Consider the following 22,299-nt stretch of genomic DNA (forward strand, 5'->3'; position numbering starts at 1 on the left):
AAATTTGGCATTACTCAATAGAAGCATGATCAATGAAGGCTATGCTTAATTGGGACACGTAGCTCGTAGTTGACTTTATTATTTGCATTTTCTAAGGTCTGATTCTGCATTACTGGAACGTTTGATGTTCTATATGCCAATTAGGAATACCTGGAAATGGATTATTGAATTGATAAGAACTAATTAAGACAAAATATAAAAGGAAAGCTGACATTTGAATGACAGATCTCGTTCTAGCAAATGTGTGGTAATGCCAGGTCAAATACAGTTGGATCTCTTTCTGGTTTTATACTTGTATGACTCTGTTTTTAGTGAAATTTCTTCTGTTCATTGCAAAGTAGACCAGAATCAGTCCTACTATTTATAATTATTTTTGCTCTACATTGCACCACTCAGAAGGCGGATTTCCCAGATTAACCCATCTGAAACACCACTTTAACACTTCCAACTCAAAAGGGGGAGTCTTAGCAAGGTGCAAATACACAGAAGGATTTAATCAAAGCTGTAAGTGAGAAGAGTTAGGGGTTGAGGGATGTTGGTCTGGCCGGACGTCGGGGGTTCTTGAATCTCATTTCCAGCTATTAACTTACTTAGTTAAATTCTATCTTCGAACTTCCCTGCCTCTGCTAGCAATTCTTGGAAGGTTGTTCTGGTGTATGCTTTGGTCATAGCTGTAAAGTCTACTAATCTAAGTTATCTAATTACATTTAAACTTAGTTATTCTATACATATGTATATTCACGTAATACCTTTTTCTGAGTACTAGACATGTCTGCACTAGACCACAGAGACACCCATGTTTTCAGTATAGTGCTGGTCTTGTTCTGCTGAGTCAAAGACAGACAGGAAATCAAGGAGCAATCTGGGCTTCGTTGCTGGCTTTGCATCCAGAGTGTTAAATTCAGGCTTGAGGGGAAGCTTCGTCACTACTACAAATGGTATGGCAATCTTCTCCCCTGCCTTTTCCTGCCTACCACCCATCATTTCTTGAAGCAGTGGTGGGGGACAGGTGCTCCACAGAAGATCGTGGATAAGCACTTCAAGAAGACTGAGAACCAGTTTTGGCAGAGGTGTTCACAGTCATTTATTAAAGTTAAAGTTTCTTAAAGTTCCTCTGCAAGGAAAAAAGCATCGGACCATAATTCCATATCTGATGTGTTTCCAGTGCTGGCTGAGAGTTAATGTTTCAGTAAATGCTTGAAGTAAATTAATCAGCATACCTGGAAGCTTGGCAGCATGTGTTGGGCTTTGTGCTTCATTGCAAACTGTTTTTTTCTCAGTGGGCTCCCAGGCAGTAGCCAGGTATCAAATACTTGCTGTGTCAGGTTATTCAGGCACACAGTACCCAAACTTTGTTATCTGCTAACTATTATATTTTCCTGTGGAATGTCTCCATCTTAATTAAACTGTTATCTGAAAATACTGGAAGTGATTGGCATTCACAAACCTGCTGCTGCTGACAAAGATGATAGGACACAAAATGAGGGCTGTAGAGTTCAGACCATTTGTGACTGTTCTTCACAGACCTTACATATCGAATCCTACTTATTACCTTACTTGGGAGATAATTACCTTACTATGTTGGAGAAAAACATAGATAAACTGAGATTTGATCTCTTCTTTAATCTTATCAACTGAGGAAGCTGTATGTCCCTACCTTTTTAATGACAACTTGTTTAGCTCATCCACTTAGTTCATAACTATCATTTTTGCATGCCACTTCATTCTCTGACAATATTGTGAAAATTTTAAATTGGTGATGGCAATATGTTAGCAACTTGATGAACCGTGTTTTCTGGCTATGCCTTAGAGTAGGTGTTAGAGGTATGCCATTCAGAAGATGGTAAAGAAGGGACATCCAAGGGAATCTCTTCTTTAGTCCCACTCAAGCAGCTGTCAAAGGGCACGAAGGGCAGCCAGGAGGAGCAATGTATCTTCCTTGGTTTTAGCAACAACTAACAGCAAAGGAAATATTCAGATACAGTTGAGATGTGCAGAGATCATCTAATTTCCATTTTAATAATAATGCAAACTGGATTTTTTCTGAATTTAAGATTAACAGTGGGAGAATCAATCATAACTATTCAAAGCTGCTAGGAAATATGAAGGAATACGGTTTCAAATGATGAGAAACTCCAGATTAGGGGAGAGAACACTGTCTTAGGGACTGGCCGAGGCAGCAGGCTGGTCAGCAAGGATGCCTTTCAGCCCTTTCAGCATGACATTTTTTGCACTTAGAAAGGCATCACCACGATCTCTCGCAGCTCTTCCAGGGCATGGGGGTCATACCTAGCACTGCCTTTGGCAGCCCCACTAGTCCTTTGTGTTCTTTCCCCTCTTGCTGTTGTGCAGAGGTGATGCAGCAGCGGGCTCCTGCTGCCTGCCCTCCCTCTGACACCCAGTGTTGTCTGAGCTCTTCAAAATGTGTCTCGCCCAGGCTGAATAGAAAGCTGGGTCACAGACAGGCCCAAGTAGGCCAAGGAGTTATTGCCAGCTATTCATCTGCGTTTGCCTGTGTTGCTGTGCTCAGCCTCTCCAAGCCTGCTCATTCTTTTCATTAAACCATACTCTGCTCTGTGATGTTTCAGCTGTGTTTGTTCAAAGCTCAGCACTCTTTTGGCCCCATAGTCATAAGCTGTCCACCCTGACTGCCACAGGAAATAATGTGAATATTTTTTAAAGGCATGAAGCTGAGGGGTACAGAAATGATTGTTGTATAAAGCGTGAGTCAGAAAACACTTAGCCGTGACTGGTTGGTGGAGTGAGCTTTATGCTAAAATGTGATGAACCAGATAGACTCTCGCTTCTGGCATAGTATTTCCATTTGCAATTTTTAGATAAAAATCACAAACAGAGGTGTTACAAAGCACATCGAGAGCTGCTCCTGTGCTGCCGCCAGCATCACTGCGGTGCGTGACAGCTCCTGGCCTGTGACGCCCACCCAGGCCCTCTGTGTAGAAGTGCTTATTACTGGTACCACTGGTCAGCTTCGCTTGGGTGCGTTTGACACTGGTGTAGTGTCCTTCAGCTCGCTGTACAGTGACTGTGAAAAGCTGCTCCTTTCAGACAGGCATGAAGTGATTCAGGCTGGGAGGGCCCTCAGTTGCTGAAAGCCTGCAAGGAGGGCCTTGCCTCTGTGGGCAGCCTTTTCCCTGCCTGTCCACCCTCATGGGGAGGTTGTTTTTCCTTACACCCAGCAGGAAACTCTCATTTCAAATACTGTCTGTTTCGTCTTGTCCTCCTGCCATGCGCTACTGCCTCCATCTTCTCAATAACATCCTCTGGATGAGAGATAATTTTGCTTTTAACTGTAAACTGATTGCATATGTCATTCTGAAAATACTTCCACTACTGAGTTTGATTTGTTATTATTCTGTACACTGGAAGAAGTTACGTTGCACTGTATGGTTTTGGATAATCATGCAACTGTACAAAGTGAAAAGTGTATGAATTTTTTTTCTGACACTGTGCGCTTCATTCTCGAAGGACAATCAGCATGTGTCATGGATTCTGAAATTCAAAAATCTACTAGTAAAAATGTATTCATGTTTATGTACGCACTTACCTTCAAGCATATGTTTGCATCCCTTTGCTTTATGGTTTGAACTGGTGTTTAAAACTAATCTAAATATATCCATATATCAGGATTGGACTATATATTGCTTTTTGCATTTATTCATTTTGTGAGGCCAGGGAGAGAAGTTACAAGAATAAGGAAAAGTGTATTCTTAACTGTGTTAAGAATTTTGCTTTATCTAGGAATACAATTAGGTGGCATAATGGATGTCTTGCAATATGTCAGTTGCTGAAGATTTTAATCCCCTTCTTCAGTCCTTCTGTAGCAAAGGCATCTGAAAAGGCTTGCAGTGCAGCAGTCCCAACAGTCGTATATACTTACAAGTTGGCACTTGAGCAACTTGGCTTCAGCAGCTTGCTGCCTACCTGCAGCTACTGCCAAATACACGAAGCAGATCCCTTAACGTGGGTGAGCACGCGGAGCGGCTCTGCTAGATGTTTTGTGGGTTGAGGGCTTAATCGTGTCTTAACACTGGTACTCACATTAGTACACGTTAAGCATCTACCATTGCTCGGTATGAACAACTGGATGCATTATCCCCTCGCACTGGCAAAATGCCTCCAGAGGATTAAAGGAGGAACATAGCTGCTTACAGGCACCATGTTGATTTTTCTCTCTCTGCCAACATAGGCTGTTTTTCTCTCTGATTGCTTGTAGGGATTTATCCTGCCTTAAGTGTTGTAGTCATTGTGGTGAGCAAAGTTGCACGTGCTGTGGTGTGGGCCTGACTGATGGGGATATTTTGTGGCAAGGTGAGGGGGATGCCAGCGCACCTGAAGAGGAGAGGGACAGTGCACACTAAACCAGGTCTCTACCTGCAGTTTCCATTGGCTCATGGGGTAGATAGGGAACTTCAGAACAGTAGTGACTGCCCAAGTATGTTGTCCCTTAATCCTCCACATACCTGGGAGCTTCGACTGGGAATGGCTTCAAGGGGATCACAAATTGACGCAACCCTCTGTGACTCGCTTCCTCTGGCAGTCGCTCTCCTTCTTGTCCCATCTCATGTTGTCTTAGTCACTGGCTTGGGAGGAGGAGCTAGGTCAAGGAGTCGGGGCTTGGAACAAAAAGAGAACAATGCATAAATATGTAGACGTGCACCTGTAAAGTCCTGTTCAGAAACTGCTGTACTTCAGTAGCAATGCAGCATCCCTCATTACATCTGTCTGCAGCCAAGTAAGACCTTGACCTTCTGCTCTGTGCCCTCACCATCCAGATCCTTCCCAGGTAAAAGACCACATTTCTGTTTCAGTTTAGGAAGAAGAAAAGCAGAAAATATTTCAAGTTATTAACAGTCATTTTCTGTGGCTCTCTTGTCACTGCTCACACTGTATTTTTGTGAAATAGAAGAAATTATAAAAGCACCTTGGTTAAAACAGCAGTAGTCAAAACAGAGGCAGCATGTAATTATAATGTTGCTTGACTTACTGTGAGTTTCTGACAATGTAGCTATCAACAGTAGCTGTCAAATATACTTTGGCAGCTCTGATTTTAGCTTGAGATTTGAGTGAAATGTTCAATATGAGTAAGTGAGCAAGTTATAGAATATGTAAGCCTCACCTGTGGGAGAAATTCCAGTGACAGGGCTTTGCTGGTAATATCAATGCAAGATCTGAGATCAAATAGAATGTCAGCTGGGAAATTAAGGCATTATTATATTAGATGTTAGCCGTGCCTATGATTTTCAGAATAAAAACCCTCATCAGCTAAGGAATTACTAAACCAGAATTAAATAATGTTATTGTTTTATAAGGTCGTAATATTTTTATGTAATAAACATCTAAGAAGCTATCTTTATGTAGTTATGTATACAATGACTTAAAGTGCAATTATTATGTATCTGATCCAACGTCTGTTGCACTTAATGGTGTTTGGATTAGTCCCTGCCTATCTGTATGTATATTAAGAAACCATGGTACACGCTAACTCATGAAGGAAGCTTGCGCTAAATGTCCTTCCTTCTGCTTTCTGCATTTACCAGCACAAAGTATAGCTGAACCAGGGCCTCAGGAGAGATGGAAGGCTCAGATGTGCCCTTGAGAATACAGACTTAGCAGAAATAGAAGGTCATATTACAATTTTTCATGCTGATGGTGGAGGAAAAAAAGGTGATAGCAAAGACATTTTGAAAATGCAGAATTGTGTTTGGTTATTAGATTTACAATAAAAAGATAAAGAAAGGAAGATAACAAAATCACAGAGAGAAGGTGATCAGATATACCAAGAAGCAGCCAAAATTTAAGGTAGAAAGAGGGTGAATCATCATTCTGGAGTCCAGATAGTATACTGTTATCACCCCCCATCTCCCAGCTTAAGACTCATACAAAATTTTGGTGCTTACACAGAGAAAGCAAAAGAGTAGTATATTACGTATGAGAAATCTGTGTTCTGAAAGGTTAATAGGACCTGGCAAATAATCAATAGTATGCACAGAAATGTAAAAATTGGAAGAAAAAAAAAAAGGGTACCTAAGTCCTTCTGGAAAGAATGTTATTTAATCAAAGAAAATAATCATTATATATTTGTAATATTTCGCAGTCTTTAAGCTGTTGTGATATATGCTTTGAAGAATTTTACATATTCATGAAATGTTAGAAGCTTTTTTCTGTACAATGCAAAAATGTTGCAAATTCAAATGGTTGTGAAACCATTATATGAGAATGGTCAATGGTGCTGTCAACACAAAAGAAGCTTGAACTGTGCGGAGTTGGTGTTTAGCTGCGCAACTAAATTATAATTTTCTTGCATGTTGTCCTTCCATGCTCCCAGCCCATCCCATACCATGATGGGATCAGTATGATCCCATCACTGAGACTGGTGTGATTGTGAAAGACATCCTTTAAGCGACAGAATTTCTCTCTTGTATCTGCAGTAGAAACTGGAGGTACTTACGTCTGTGATTCTCAGTGAACAAAGGTGGCATAAAGAATAAGACTTGATTGTAGGTCTTCAAGTCCTACCTACTAGTTAAAACACATGTTTTTAGCTATTAGTTCAGTAGCAGCTCAGTACTAGCAATTAGCGTGCACAGAAAGAGTGTGATGAGACTTAGGTCATGAATTTTGCTGATAAATAAATGACCTTATCAGTTGTAGAAGTAGGATGTAAAGAGATAAAGTACAGAACAGAATTGCATTGTGCTAGTCATGAATTGTCAATACACAAAAACTCATAAGCAGATATTTCCTTAGAAAGGGAAAGCTACCCCTCATCTCTTAGCTGCTTACTGACCTACTTCAATCCTAAAATTTAATAAATTTATTACATTGAAAATACTTAACTAAGGCTTTGAAAGTTTGCTATATTTGAGCACTGTTTATAGCTGACACAAACTCTGAAGTTGCCTGCAGATAAAAGGAAATGGTGTTTCTTAGGAAACCAAAGTTAAAATTAATTTACCTTCAGAGTTATGATCTTGCTGTTTAAAAGTGCTTATCAAATCATCACATCATAACAAGTAGCAATTACTAAGAATAATGGCACGTTCACTCGTATTGTAGCTGCATTTTAGACATTCTTATGTAACATTAGCCTATCTCTTCTTTTTTTTTTTTTCTAAAAAAAGCCAAAAAGTGGAGTTGTGTTGCTGTTTTATTTTGTTTTATATTGTTTTTTTTAAGGATGGGTTTAATTGAAAGAATTTTTCAGGATATTTTGGTTTATTAAATTTTGGATGAAATTTTATCTTTCACTCACCAACCTAAAATATCTGCTTGAGAGCTCAAGGTTAGAGCCATGTGCCTTTGTGTCCCTTTCTCATGATGACTCTTCAACTTTATACTTAATTCATTGCTTCATTTTTTTAATGTTCCATGCAAAACTATAGCTAATGCAGTATTAATATTGTAGAATCAAGTACTCCAAAGTAGGTTGTTCAAAGAGGTTGAGCACTCATCCTTTCACTCTCTGCCTTCTGTGTACACAGAAAATGATCTCACTAGGTTTAAATATCAATAGTCAAACAATATAAAATATTACGCAATTATAATATATAATGCACTTCATCTATTTCACTTTGCTCTTGTTAAGGTCCTTCTGCTGCAGACATTTCACAAGCACAAGAAAATGTATTTTGTTAAGCTTTGTTACAGTTAGAATCATGTAACACTTCTTCCCAAGAGAGAATCAGTACTAGAACTATGAAAGGCTTTATGAACTTTTTTCCAGCAGAAGTTAGCTTGATCTGCTTCCAGTCTGAAATGTGAATCTGTGCAATTAACCTTGACTCTGCCCTTTCTGTAAATGATAGTGGATACAAACTTCCATTTTTAGTTTGAGAGCCGAAGTGAAGATTTGAAGCTTTTTTTAAAATAAATAAATAAAAAATCCACACAGACAAAAGTTGAAGGAAAAAAACTTGGTGACTAATAAAGGTATCTGGGAATTAGAATAAAACATGGTATTTTATATGAAGCAATGCATATGCTCTTAAAGAAATTGGAACAGACTTATCTGGGGCAGTTTTATATGTTTTCGTAGAATTCATTCTTTTAGAGGTGAAGATGTTTATTAAAGTTTATCATGCTATCCGCTGAAATAGGAGAGGCAATATTACCATCACGGTTACAGAAAGAAGAAGGATCTTGCTATACCCAAGGTCAAAGAAATTTCTGAATTGTGGCTTTTCACATTTCAACTGCTAAACCATTCTGCCTTAGAACAAGACACAGCATATGGCAGTGTGTCTGTATGGTAGGTTTTTGCAAGTGAAAGAACAGGGAAAACTCTTGGGAGAGCTGGGAGTCTGATTCTGAGGCAATCGCAGATTGTTCTGTAGAACATGCTTTTTTTTATTCTCTTCATGAATTAAATTTAGAATGCCTTATATAGTTCAACATTTGTCACGTGTAAATATAAGTATATTGAGAAATATGCTCTTAACTAATCGCTTGTCTTGTAATTTATGGTAATCCATATTTTATGGGAAATCTTGATGTGAATGGAGTTTCCATGTAGTCTTCCTCTGTTGTATTCAGGACTTCTGCAGCGTCCTCTGAGGATACAGGACACCAATAAGGGTCCTGTAAGTGGCAAATGATGCTTGTGAGGTATAAAAACGTTACTATTTTTGCTTTGTTATAATTTTCTTTAGGCCACATGCACAATGCAGTTCTTTATATTTGAAATAACTTCCTAAGAAATTTCAACGAATTCAGAAAATAGACAATAGAAGTTAGAGGATCAGCTGATTACAGCTGGTAATGATATTGTGGATTTAGTGGCTAACAAAGACTAATGTAATCTGTTGTAGTTAACTGAATTATTTTTTCTTCAGTCATATGGCTAGAAATATATATTTCCCAAGGACCCTCTATCAGTGCTCTTCCTTTTATAGTAAAGTTACAAAGAAGAGGCAGGTTTCAGTTTATTTACACAACAAAACCACTATATCTTTTAGAAGCAACAGTCATAAGAAAAATGTGTCTGTCCTACACTTTTTATTCTTTAAAGTCTTATGCGTATGCATCAGTGGGTCTTTCCACATGCATAAAGCAGACAGATGACAGACTTTAAAAGTAAATTTTAAAGAGCAAGGGAATCAGAAAGAAACCTGGCACCTGGAATATGACATGTACTTTTTTCATTGACAGACAGATGAAATTTGACTGTGCTGTGAGTGCTGGAAGAAACGTTGCTTCTATGGGTCACCAATAGTTAATTTAGTATTTTATAACAGTAGGAAATACGTGAAATAAGCTTAGACGAAGGAGCAGTTACGGTAATGAGAAGTTTTAAATTCAGGCTCAGTAGGATGACGGGACAGAGGCGAAGGGCAAGACAAGTTTGTTGCCAGAATGAAAATAAGGAAGAATCAATAGTGTAAACAAAACTGGGCCAGACGTGTTGCAGTGTACATGGAGAATGAGGGCTTGCCTACAGGAACTGACCTTTCTAAGAGGCTTAATGTCCCATATAAGTTTGTCTTGGTGTTCTGGAAGGATCATTCTTTCCATAATTTTCACTAAACAAAATAGTCTGAATCTAAACAGTTTACTATTTTATTTTTCAGCACTGTTTTCTGTGGTTGTATTTTTGTTGGTTTAGATTTGTTGGTATAGGTATAATTTGAATGCTTGATGGAGTTTGTTTTCTGTAACCTTAATTCCTTAGTTGGGTTATCTGTGAATATCCACGTCAGTTTATATTTTGTTTTTTACCTGAAATATTTTCTTGGATGCTTATTAAATGAGGAATCCTCTCCCTAGAGTGTTTATTTCAATAGAATGTAATTAAGGTGATCTATTTCACAAGGAATGTATGAATATCTGTGAATAAAAAGAGACATATAATTTCACTCACACTTTAGATTATCTTGAAAGTTTGTTTCAGTATGTAAATACATGTGTGCACAGTTTGATGCACATCTACAGCTAAGGAGAAGTAATTTTCAGTTCTCTTTTTTGCACATTGAATTTCATCAGTGTTCTGTTTTGTGAGAGCTATAGTACTTAGCAGAACTCAGCTATAGCCCTCTGGTTTATTGTGTTAGGTTTAAAGGCCCTTTTCTGCGCCCCTCAGCTAGAGGGGTTCTCAGCTATATGCGTTTAGAGCAATGGTGGGGTTAAATCATGGCAACAATGAGTAGACCTTGAAAGTTTGCAGAGAGATGCAGATGAAATTTCCATCAATAGGATGGTGGTATTTGCTTTTGTTTTTGTTTGGCATTTTTTTCTTAAAAAAAAAAAGGGGGGGGGGGGAAGACTAGAGACTGGAAAAATGCTAAACTGATTATATTTTAAGATGTTGAAGATGAAAAATGGTGGAGTCCAATACACAAACACAGATTTAAAGGATATAAAAAATGAACAAAGTTTTCTAAGAAATGGAGTATAGTTAATCACTAACTAATTATTTAAATATGCACTATGCAGAATAAGCAAAAAAGTAAAGAAAGCATTGATCAGTATGTGTTGAAAACCAGTGATTAAGCAGACTATACAAAAGACTTAAATCTCCACATAGTTGTTTGAGCAGGGTAATATTGTCCAGTCTCTGAAGTGCTTTTATCTTGGTAAAATATATTCAAAAGTCATCTTTAACAAGACAATGATAGCTACTCAGGACCGACAAAAGGCCATAGCTGCATGAAACTCGCCATTTCTTGACAAAGCCACAAAAGAAATAAAGTTTTTAATGAATACCTAGGTTAACAGAAAAAAAAAAAAACCCTTTTGTCACAATTTATATCAATTTCATTTAACCCAAATGTATGTTTGTTGTAATGATATGTAATGTCTAAGTGACATCACAGTTTATAAGTACGTATGTTTTATTTGTGATTTTAGGCAGAAGGTGCTGATATTGGTATTCAGTCAGAATAGATTAGCAATCATGGAACTGAACAATTATTTAACTATTTGCAGTGTGATCCACCTCAACCTTTCATGATTCAAAATTTACAAGGTTAGTCTTTTTGTGTACTGTAGTGGAAATGGAGGGTGGATAACTCTGTGTTTAGATAGGCTATTAAAAACAAACATGAAAAAGAAACAAGAAACCCCAGTTCAGTACCAGTAAGAATTTACGGTCTAGATCCAAATTTTGTTCATGCAGTGAGGAATGGGACTAAAGCTCTATTGGAATCAGTTTTATTGCAATGTTATCAGGAATGTTCTGAATTATTGTATTGCTCTTGAGGGAGCAAGTAAAGAAGTAACTAAGAAATAAAGATTTGGTACTTGTAATTTTATTTGAAATAGCTTATGAAGTGGAATTGGGACTTCTACTAGAGACAAATGAATAAGATTCCAAGTGTTTCATAACTGCACTGGGTTAGTCTGTATATTTTTTCTTGAGAAATTAATAACTAGTACTGATCAGGAAACTGTACATAGTATTCAGTCATAATAATAAAGCAAGTTGGTATTTGACTGACATTCCAATTAGGTGCTGATTTTTTCAATATTTGCCCAGATTGACCTTGATGTTGTCTTTCATTCTTTTCTTTTTACAAACCTGGGCCTTACGAACCTAGAACTTGGAGTTACTGTCACCTACTTAACACAGGAGTGGTATTCGTGTTGACAGGGGTTCTGCACTGAAGATCTCTGACCTAGAAAGGAAATGTAGCTTTATCAGTGTACAGTGCATATTCTGTGCTTTGATAATCTGACATGTTGGTTTTCTACCTCAAATATATGAATGAAAAGATTATTTTATATGTTGTATGTTTGGAGAGACAGATTATAAAACAATTATTTAGCATGATAGCACTTCAGGCTAGACAAGAAGCTGAAATAATAAAAATAAAGTATAACACAGAGCTGTTGATAAATTCAGTGTGTGAAGCTCCAGTTGCCTATCAGCTTCTGTCTGCTGTCATGAATGAGTGTTTTCTCTTGTTTTCTTAGCTTTTTCTTTTTTTTTTTAACTTCCATTCTGTTCCTGTTTTGAAATTAATTAGAAGATGATGAGATGTATTAAGGAAATCACTTCCAAAACTAGAGATTCCCATGAAAGCAATGTCTGATGCATTGTAGCATAGCATTCTGTGGATTCCATCCAAGTTGATTAATTTTTTTTTCACTGTGGTATGTTGTACATTAGCTTCAAATACAGGGAATGACATGGGAGCAAGACGTAATCATTGTAAAGACATTGTAATTTCAAAACAAAACTTACATTTTTTTCATAGCTCAAAATGAACTCTTGAGTCTTATGGGCTCTTCCGAGAGCTCTCATGGATCTTGCCTTAAGCCAGTAAAAATCCATGGTTGCAGGGCTCTTTATTGACAGTGGAGCTGGAAAAATCATGTAGGGCAGAGAAAATATTAAACTTTCCTGGGTTTTATGATTATGTATCTTTCAACATGTTTGGGAACCATTTTCTAAAACTTTTCTAGGAGGCCACAACTCAAGCATTCTGTTGAGGATCTGGCCGACCTAGACCTCCAAAATCTCCCATATTTGTCCATCATTAGTGAAAGCATGTTGTGCTGAAATCCACTTTTCACAAATACTGTTTTCTGATGCCTTCATAATTCTCAATTTTGCTGTTCACAGAGAGCGAAGAAGTGTACCAGCGCCAGGTGCTGTCTATTTCCTGTATCGTCTTTGGCATAGTCGTAGTGGGCATGCTTTGTGCAGCGTTCTACTTCAAAACAAAGTAAGAGCCTTTGTCTAGTGTGTTCTTTTTTTTAGCTTTTGTCCTTTTTATAGCTTTCCAGTTCTTCAGTTTCTTCCCTCCTCTTGAAGCAATCATTATTTCTGGACAGGCTAGAACAGTTCTCCATGGGTAGATTATGTAAATCAAAAAACAGCAACAAAAAAAAGTAAATAGAAGTATTACATGTTCTTCTTTCTATTTTCTGATAGCAGGAAAGAAGGGATTGTGACCTTTCCAGTTCTTTTTCTTGACAATAATGATTCTGTGCCTTTTACTATTAGTGTGATAATCACTTCCTTATTTTGATAATAAATGTTTTTTGCATTTCATTTCATATTCCTTAACGTCCGCTCTTGTTTCTGTATGCTGGGAATAAAGGTAAAAGTTAGAAATGCATGAACAGGTAAGTTTTCTGTAGATAACTATAACCTTTAGCTAATAGTGGTAAGCTGCTGATCAAAGTTGCATAACTGAGTATCTCTAATGCATAAGTACATTGACCTATAAATAAGATGGAATCATGTTGTACTAAACAATTTTCAAATGAAATACTTTCTGTTCTGTTTTTATCTCTGCAACTGAACATTCTTTTTTAATATTTATTGTTTTGTGTATAATTTGAGTTGCACAAGCGTCATAGCAACTCCATAACATGCTTGCCAATGCCACTGTATTTATAAATATGTTCTCTATGATTGCCATCCCTCATTCCTGTTCCAACTGGAGCTAATGAGAGAACGCACATCAGTATAAATTAATGTAAAAATATTAATAATATAAAATAACCTGTATGAGGTTAGCCATGGTGAGCATTTGACTGAGAATCAAAAATGTGGAGGTTTCCACTATTTAAAAGTTTGGATGTTTATCTGAATCCCCAAACCCCACCCACCGACCCTGCTTTTATTTAAAATTTATTCTAATGGGTAGGAAATGAGATGCTACTATCAGAAGCATCTATCATGCTATCATGATGAGAGGTACTTCTTATAGGAAAAAAAAATGTTTTGGCATTTCTATCAGGAAAAAGAAAAAAAAAACACACTGGAAAAGTCACCAAGCCTCTTTTTTTTCGCACTTGCCTTCAAATTTCAGTGGTACTTTGTGCATAATATGAACAAAGAGTTGAGTTGGTTCATGTTCTGTCTAAACTCTCTTATCTGTTCTGTCTGGAGGGATTTCATTTACTTGTTCTTTCAGCCTATAATCTGACAATGACATTAGCTAGGAGGGTGCTGTTGCAGGACAGTTCCTCTCAGTTGCAGTTTAAATTGTGAGCAGGGACAGACATATTGCCATATAATTAGAAATGTTATCATTTATTTTAGATTTACAGAAGAATGAAAGAAAGAAAGAATAAGGTGTTCCTGTCCTTCCTGGAAAGGGCTGAGATTTTTGCTGATGAATAGAGATTCAGGGAAAGCAGACTGGGATTGCCAGTTGGAAGAACATACCGTCAACAACTGAGCATACTGTGAATAAAATGTCCCTCTCTTCAATGAATTTTTTTTTTTAGCTGTGTTCCTCTTGGTTTTGCAGAGTTGTAGGGAATAGTGAAGAGCTGGGTTGGAACAAATACCAAATACCAGTTTTGATGAGGTGGTGGGGAGAGCTATTTTTAAAAATAATGAGTAGAAATAATCCTTCAAAGATGCACTCACAGGACTGTAGTGGTTCATATCTTGGGTTTCTTTTATATTATTATTATTATTTTATCTGCATTATAAATATTATAATTAAGATTTACTAAGAAGAGTTGAAGTGTGCTTATGCCAGATTCTGGGATCTGAAGTTTGAAGAGTATTGAGAAAATAGACACCTCGGTTCTGTCATGAGATCTTTTCAAACATACAAAGCGCAGCAATTTTAAGATACTAATCCCCAAGTCCCTGGCTGTGGTTCCATCTGGCACTGTCCAAAAAGTAAGTCTCTTGATTGGCCTGACACTACTACCTTCATGGAAAATTTCAACACACCTATAGGTTTTCTCCATACCAGAATCCATGAAGATCATGAGCACTGGCAGGCAGGTAAGGTAGTAGGGTTTGCCCAGTCTAAGGTAGGAGGTGGGGAAGCTGTGGATATGCAGAAATAGCTGGAGATGACAGAAGTTAAAGAAGATTGAAGTAACACGTGCAACTTCTCTTGCCTTTGAAGAGATTTTCCTAAATGCTCTCACTGCTGGTGAGATTTTGTTCCCCATTTTTCCCCCTTTTGTTATTAGCACCATTCCATCAAAATCCTCGGAGATTCACTCTGGCCATACATCCACCTGCGTGTTGGTTTTGTGCCAGTGCCTTGACTCAAACTTCAGCAGGTGACCAGTTATTCTACGGTTCTCTTAGAGGTTCAATACCAGGCTCACCTTCACTATGTGTTGCACTGGGACACTGTCCTCCAAAAGGGCAATTCCCAGTCATTGGAGCCTAAGGGAAGCATTTTGCTTGTCCCTCTTTATCTGCTCACCCATGTGAAGCTCATGGCCCACGTAAGAGTATCTAAACTGGGTTGTATAGAGGCCACATAAAACAGTATTGTATCTGTGACATTGCCCAGTGTCTCAAAGGTGAAAAAAACAGCAAATTTAAAATGAGTCAAACCTTATAATGTGTTAGCAGTATTTAATCAACAGATCTTCAGGATTTTTTCATCAGGCAGAGGTATCTTCATCATGCTTACAAGTTATCAAAGCATCTCTCCTGTGTGGAGGATAATCTTTGGGCTTAACTTGATATATCAAACAGTAAACTATTACTAACAGAATGTTGCATGGTCCAGGGGGAAAAAAGTTTATATAAAGCAACTGACTCTGATTTTCTTAGTCTAACAATTGTGAAATACCTGCTGCTAGAAATATGCACTTCCCTATGCAGCATTGTATTAAAAAGTCCTTCTTTAAAATATATTCCGTCTGAGGAAGTTTAGAACTTGAATTAAACACTATGCCCTTCCAATTATTCCTTTCAGAGTAATCAAGAAAGTTAGTGTTAGCAACAGAGGGGAGAGCACAGTAAAAAGAAAATGGGCTGCTCTTTATGGCTGGATTTTATAGATGACTGGTGACTTTATTTTCTTGCTGAGATAACACTTTATTGCAAAGTGTCTGTAAAGTAGAAGACATAAGGATCATTTGTTTTGAAAACAAATATATAAATATATTCATAGAATCATAGAATATCCTGAGTTGGAAGGGACCCTTAAGGATCATCAAGTCCAACTCTTGATACCGCACAGGTCTACCCAAAAGTTATTGTTATAAAGTTATATAAAGTTATATAAAGTTATAAAAGTTATAAAGTTATAAAGATATTAATCATTAACTTTGAATTATTAATAATTTCTAATTAATAATTTCTAGTTTTATAACTGTGCATCCTGCTTTTTGGCAAAATGAATATACATAAACCTAATATTAATGTTAGGTTGCATAAACATTAAGTAAAACTAATTATTAGATTGTTTTTCTCCATAAATTACCTTCTGGAATCTCAATTGTAATGTTAAAAAATGCAACAATGAAGTACTGAATATTCCAGTTCACTTTCATGTGTTTATAAATGTAGAAAGAACTCGAAACCCAGATTTTCCAAATAAACCCAAATTAGATTTCCAAGAGTGCATAATTTGTTTTGTTTTTTCCTGATGAAATCCTAAGAATATCATATGTGCAGAAGAGATTCCCAAAGTCCAATGCTCAATCATACAAACTCTAGAGCTGCTGTCATGAATTTCCTTGGAATTTTATGAAAATGATCGTGTCATAATGCTTTCAGCAGCAAATCACCAGAACTTTTTCAAAATTTTAGTGAAGCCTTTTTGCTAGAATTTCGAATACAGAATGAAGAAAACATCATCTGTTTTTCCTTTATTTCTTATCTACACTTCCTTAAAATTGCTTACTTCCTTCTGAAATTTGGTTCAGCACCAATTGCTGTCCAAAAGCTGTGTGCAGCATAGCAAAGCAGTGCTGCTGCTGGCCAGCGTATGCAAGATACTAGGTCAAGTCTAATGCTACTAGCAGAAATGTTTGACACTTTTTATAACCAATAGGGGTGAATGCCTGCTGTGTTTGCCAAAATCTCTTTCCAAATCCAAGCAAAATGCTTTTTTAATATTCAGGCCTGCATGCAAGCTATTGTTAAGTATGGAATAAATTATCTTTCTTTCAAAAATCTGCGCTAAAACAAGTAGGATGCTATTATAGTAATCTGAGAATAGAAGACATTTTAAACACAGAAGCTCTTTTCTTCCTCTCTTAAGACTCTCCAGAAAATGACCATTGCATTGAAATATTAGACTGTAGTCAATTAGCTCAGCTGGTTAATCCGGTGCAATGAAGTTTTTAACAGAGAGAACCATGGTTATATAAATATCATAGCTATAGTAGTAGTTCAAACTAGCTCTTTCTTACATACATTTTATTTCTCTCTGCAGGAACCAAACAAAGCAAATTCATGAACAGCTGAAAGAAACACAGAATAGGAAAACCTACAGCCTAAATGCTTCGAGCATGATGGCAAAGTCAGAGTGTATGGCACAAAGCCGAGTCCAGCTGCAAAATGTAAGTAATCCTGCCAGCTACAACACTTAATAGCCTGGCTGTGTTCCTGCTGCTGATGGCAGCACATTGTCACGTTGCTTTTAGCATCTGAGCAATGGGAACAATAATTCTCACCTCTTTCATAAAATGTTTTCTATCAGGCCTGTTAATAGAAAACACCAAGCAGGGATTTTTTTTTTTATTTATTTTTTTTAAGTTATTTTGATGGGCCCTGGGGTATTTTGTTCGTGTAATAAACCATGCTGAGCCCCCTAGTTTTGCATCCAGCATTGGAAATTACTGTTGGAGAATACCTTAGCTCGTAAGTATGGTTTATAGGTGAAGTGGGGGACTTTGATCTTGAGTGACTTTGAGTTTTCCTGTACAACATGTTAATGAACCTGCATGAAACTCGTCACAGTTAATTCAGAGAAAATTCAAAATCTGGACTTAAATTTGTACAGGTTAACTAGTGCCTAAGGAAGACAGTGCAGATGGCTGGGTCTTGAGTTAAATAAAGGGATTTTTGATACTAGAAAGAGATCAGTTTGTCCAAACTGAGTTCAAAATGTATTTAGTCATGTTTTCAATAAAGTTATTTGTAAGTTAATACAATCCCACGATAATGAAATGCATAAAGTGAATTTGAAACAAGGAACTTGAAGACAGCTAATTTATCTAGCCCTTGATGCAAATTCCTTTCCAATGCATGCTGTTCTCTTCCCCTCATTCATACACTAAATGTGTATGAATGCTGACCTGTTTTTTTTTCCTGAACAAAGCATTTAAAACAGTGGATAATGGTCTTGATAGCAAGGCCAAAATTAGAATATATTTTAATAATTAGAATATACTTTATAATATAAACAAATGTGAGCATTCATGCTCACTTAGCCACAGATATCTCAGCTCCAGGTTTACATAAAATGAATGCCTTTTTAACCAGTTGGAGTAAGCTGAACCCCCATGCTGTGACAGAAGAGCTGTTAGAGCACTGCTTGTGCTCACAAGCAGTTTCGTTTCACAGAAGCACCCTTGCTGTCATTGTATGTTTTGTGATTCAGGAAAAATGCACTGTTTCAAGGAGACAGCTAATTTCACTAAAACAGCACAATGACAGTTTAGGGCACCTTCTGCAGTTCTTTAACTTTCATTCAGTCATAGTTTACTTCTTGCCCCTAAAACAAGCTGTTGGGAGTGTTATTAGGTTGTAATGGTGACAACAGAAGGTAAAGCTGTAAAGAGCTTTTTTGATCCTTCCGTTCTAACATACAAAGTAGGTCGTGGTTAGCACTAAGAATATGTTCTCAGGCATTTCGTCAGTAATTCAGTGCAATATTTTTTCAACCAAACATCACAAAGAACTACTCGGTGTCTTCTGAGCTTCCAACAAACACATCAACAAGCTTTATATAAGCCTTTTTCTTTTGCCATAACAATAGTTATAATGGCTGAAGCAGCAGTCTGTGGATTCCAAATATTAGAGATTGAAAACCGTTGTTATTCTTTATTATTTTCAGCCAAATTTGCTTTTCAGCTTTTAATGCTGTTCAGATGGCAATTCTCAGTGCTGGTAATTAACACCGCTTTCTAGTTCCTGTGGCAGCTAGCAGGGAGCAGTTTTATCCTTGCCATTAGCGCATTTTCCTTTGGGGAGCAAAAATACTAAGGAAGAAATGCAGAATGACCTTGTGCGGCATGTAGACTAACAGTGCAGGACAATAATGATTTCTATTGTTAGAAAGATTTTAGTGCAGGAATGCATGTAGGCAGTTCATTAAATATTTACAGAACTTGGCAGATTGGAGGAAAAAAAAAGGGGGGGGGGGAGGGGAGGCAGGGAGAGAGCAGAAAAGAGCTTTGAAATGGGTCTGAGTGGCTCCCCATCAGAGACCAGAGATCTGCCCTGTGCGTATCTGCAGCCTGAGAAGGAGACCAGGCTCTGGCGAGGGGAGGAGAGCTTTCCCTTGGCTCAAACCTGAGGAGGTGCTACAGTCACTCTGGATGTGATCTCCGTGAGGTTCCCACCTGCAGCTCCCCACCATAGGGTTTGGGGGGAAATCTTGGTTCTTTTTATTCCCAAGGGCCAACATAGAAACTTAAATAAATTAAAGTTATTTTCTGGAAGTTAGTCATCCAGTTAGGGGTTGTTTGGGTTTATGAAATCCTGGAATTCTTCGCCTTTCCTACTCTATGTGCTCTTCTAAAATGGATAATCAGTCTTGCTTGTATGCCATCATTCTCTTTCCCTAAAAGATTCTCCTTTTTTTTTTCCTCCCTCCTATTCATGATGGACCTGGTGATGCTTGCTTTTTTTTTTTCACCTTGCTTTCTATTCTTCTCTGTATTAGCGTAGACCTAAAAATAGTTGCATAACATTCCTTATTCTTGATGAATATTCTGATGTCTATTCTGAAAGAGCTTTCACATTTTGACTCAGAGGCTGCTACATTTACTAATAGGTGCACAGATCTTTTCAAATGCTGTGTTGCCCTAGGAAGAAGTTTTACACAGTTCTCGAGACCCAGGATATAGCAGATAGTTTTTCAAGTGGTTTGGGGTTTTAAAGAGCTTGACCAATCTCAGGGAAATACTTTTTCTCCTCATAATTCCTTTCTTCCCTTTTAACCTTGACTGGACTTCAGAAAAAAAAAAAAAAAAGTTATTTAGTTTGAAAGCCCATTTTGAATCTTTAAAATGAGAGAAGCTATGTAAATGTATCAAAATTGTTGTTAAAAAAAAAATCCAACCCCCCCCCCCCCTTCACAGTCCCCTTTTATCACCAAGTTCTTCCGGGGTTACGTAGCCCCCTTCCTGGTACTGCGGCTGCGTCAATTGTTGCTAGGGGGTCGTCTCCGGTCCCTCTGGCGGTCGCACGGATGAAGGCAGTAGTCTTCCTCTGCTTGGTATGTGGTGTTTTTCCCTCCTTAACTGGTCATGTTGGTTTGTCTTAAGATAGGACAGTGGGTTATCAGTTTTGCAGTTATAGTATTTACTCCAAGTTCTCTCAACTCTCCGTCCGAGACAGCAACAGGCAGGGAGCCTCAAGGTCCTTACAGCCTCCTTTTTCTTTTAGTTAGTTATTTTGTTCATTAATTCCTGGTATGCCTGTCTGCTGAGCGTTAGAGTTTCAGCATCCTCATTCGTGGTTATGGGTTCATATTTAGCACGGATATGCATCAAATGCGCTGCCTCTAAACGGTTTTTTACAATCGCGATTACTCGATTAAGAATACATGGTCCAAAAGTTAGACCCAACACTGATAACAGATTGGATATTCAATTTAATAAACAGGACATTCAGGGGAAAAAAAAATGACCAGGCATTTTAGAAATCCCTTAATTTAAGAAGTTGCTTTTTAAATTATTTTTTTCTCCTTCCTTTTCTCTGATTATCAGAATAAACACAAGTGAGGTAGAACAGCCACATCCTAGCATTTTACAGGTCAGGCACCATGAGTAGGAATTATAAAGCATCTGGTGTTATAGCTTTAGGTAGCCCCCTACTATACGGAGGTATAGACTTGGCTTTACACTCCTGTTCATTATTCTTTTTGTTGAAAGTATTCCCAGAAAGTCTCTGAAGAGCAGCAAATATAAAAACTGTTAAAGCTCTGCAGCAACTGTACTTCAAGAGCTCTGGTAAATACTAACAGGTTACCATTCTGATTTTTGGACCCTCTAAAAATATCCTAAATGAATGATGCCAGCATACAGCACTGTAATAAAGTCGGGAAAGAATAGGTCCACCTGGCATGCAACAGAGAATAGGTTTGCTGCAGTGGTCAGGGACTTAAACCCAGACCCAGCCTGAGCACTATGCCTCTGCCAAATATGAACCAGACAACAGGTCCAGCCACCTTTTACCAGTATAGTCATCCTTAGCAAAGAGAGCTACTCCAAGCACATTCGCATCAAACATCTGGCATTGGCACACAACCTAAATAATACCATGTAAGTATAAATGAAGTAGGTGTCCAAGGAGTTTGAGTCTGCCATTCCATCAGTTACAACCAGCTTGAAATACTGGGGTGGGGTAGGGTGGGGAGGTAGGGAGCAGCAGATTTGCCACACCTCCATTCCTTTTGTGATTTTTAGAGTTGTCATGGCCTTTTTCACCCTTGTGGATTTTAATACCTTCTCCCATGGTAGTAAGTGGATCTATTAATTCCCCATCACTTTCCCTCTGAGGTGCCTAATATGCTTTTCATGCTGTAGCGTGTGGTTTCACTTTTCACTACACTTGTTTCTAATAGCTTGCAATCATTGGCTACAGGTTTCTGATATCCTTACAGCAAGAGGACAAAATATTTTTTTGTGCCTTGTTGCCTTTTGTTGATAGTAAAGTAAAAATATATATATATATATATTTTTAGTCACTATGATAGAAATGCCATTGATATCAGTTGAACACCAGACAGAAACATTTAACTCTTTTTAAAAAATCACTGTGTTTTTGCCTGAGTTATGATGTGATTTATCAGCAAAGATCAAGAACAAATTTCCCATTTCAGAAACCTGTGACAACTTTAGAAGAACTGTCAAAACAGACGAACTTAAGTTTACTGACCTCTGTATAGAGTGTTGGCAACAGAGCACATAGCATATGGGAACAGCTGTAAGGATGTTAAATATTCCAGCTGACAGGTTGGTTCTGCAATGCCAGCCCTTCTAGAAAAGGCTCTTCACCTCTCTGAGGAATGCTCTCTGAACGTAATTTAAAGCTGAACCCCCTGCACCTTCTCAGTCCTTTTTGAATTGGCATCCCCACATCACCTCTCTTTCAATGCTGTGTGCATATGTTGACATTATTATTATTATTGGAGGGAAAATCAAGGAGGAAGAGATCAAGGAGGGGAGCTTGTTTTGTTTTGCATAAGCCTAGGACAACAGTGTCTAGCTATTATGTAGCACCGGTGGCATTTGTCACCCATGGATCCTAAATTTTAGAAAGAATAGTCCAAGATGTAGAGCAGGGAAATGATGTGCTCACAGTGGTACAGCTGGTCAGAGGCAGAGGCTGATTTCTTGCTTCCCTGCACAGGCTGTTGTTGCAGACTTGTTTAGCTTTAACTA

The 22,299-nt window shown here is 37.8% G+C and overlaps 1 protein-coding gene across 2 annotated transcripts in view; it reads left to right on the plus strand.

Moving 5' to 3' along the window:
• NRG3 (neuregulin 3) overlaps positions 1 to 22,299 on the plus strand; it is a 404,839-nt gene that overhangs the window by 355,577 nt on the left and 26,963 nt on the right. For both annotated transcript variants that reach the window (XM_080596380.1, XM_080596381.1), the window contains exons 5-6: positions 12,581 to 12,683; positions 17,118 to 17,244. In XM_080596380.1, the coding sequence (XP_080452506.1) occupies positions 12,581 to 12,683; positions 17,118 to 17,244 (230 nt within the window). The remainder of the gene's footprint in view (positions 1 to 12,580; positions 12,684 to 17,117; positions 17,245 to 22,299) is intronic.

The sequence above is a fragment of the Anser brachyrhynchus genome, assembly GCF_964034855.1.
Source record: "Anser brachyrhynchus genome assembly, chromosome: 6".
NCBI classification, from domain to species: domain Eukaryota; kingdom Metazoa; phylum Chordata; class Aves; order Anseriformes; family Anatidae; genus Anser; species Anser brachyrhynchus.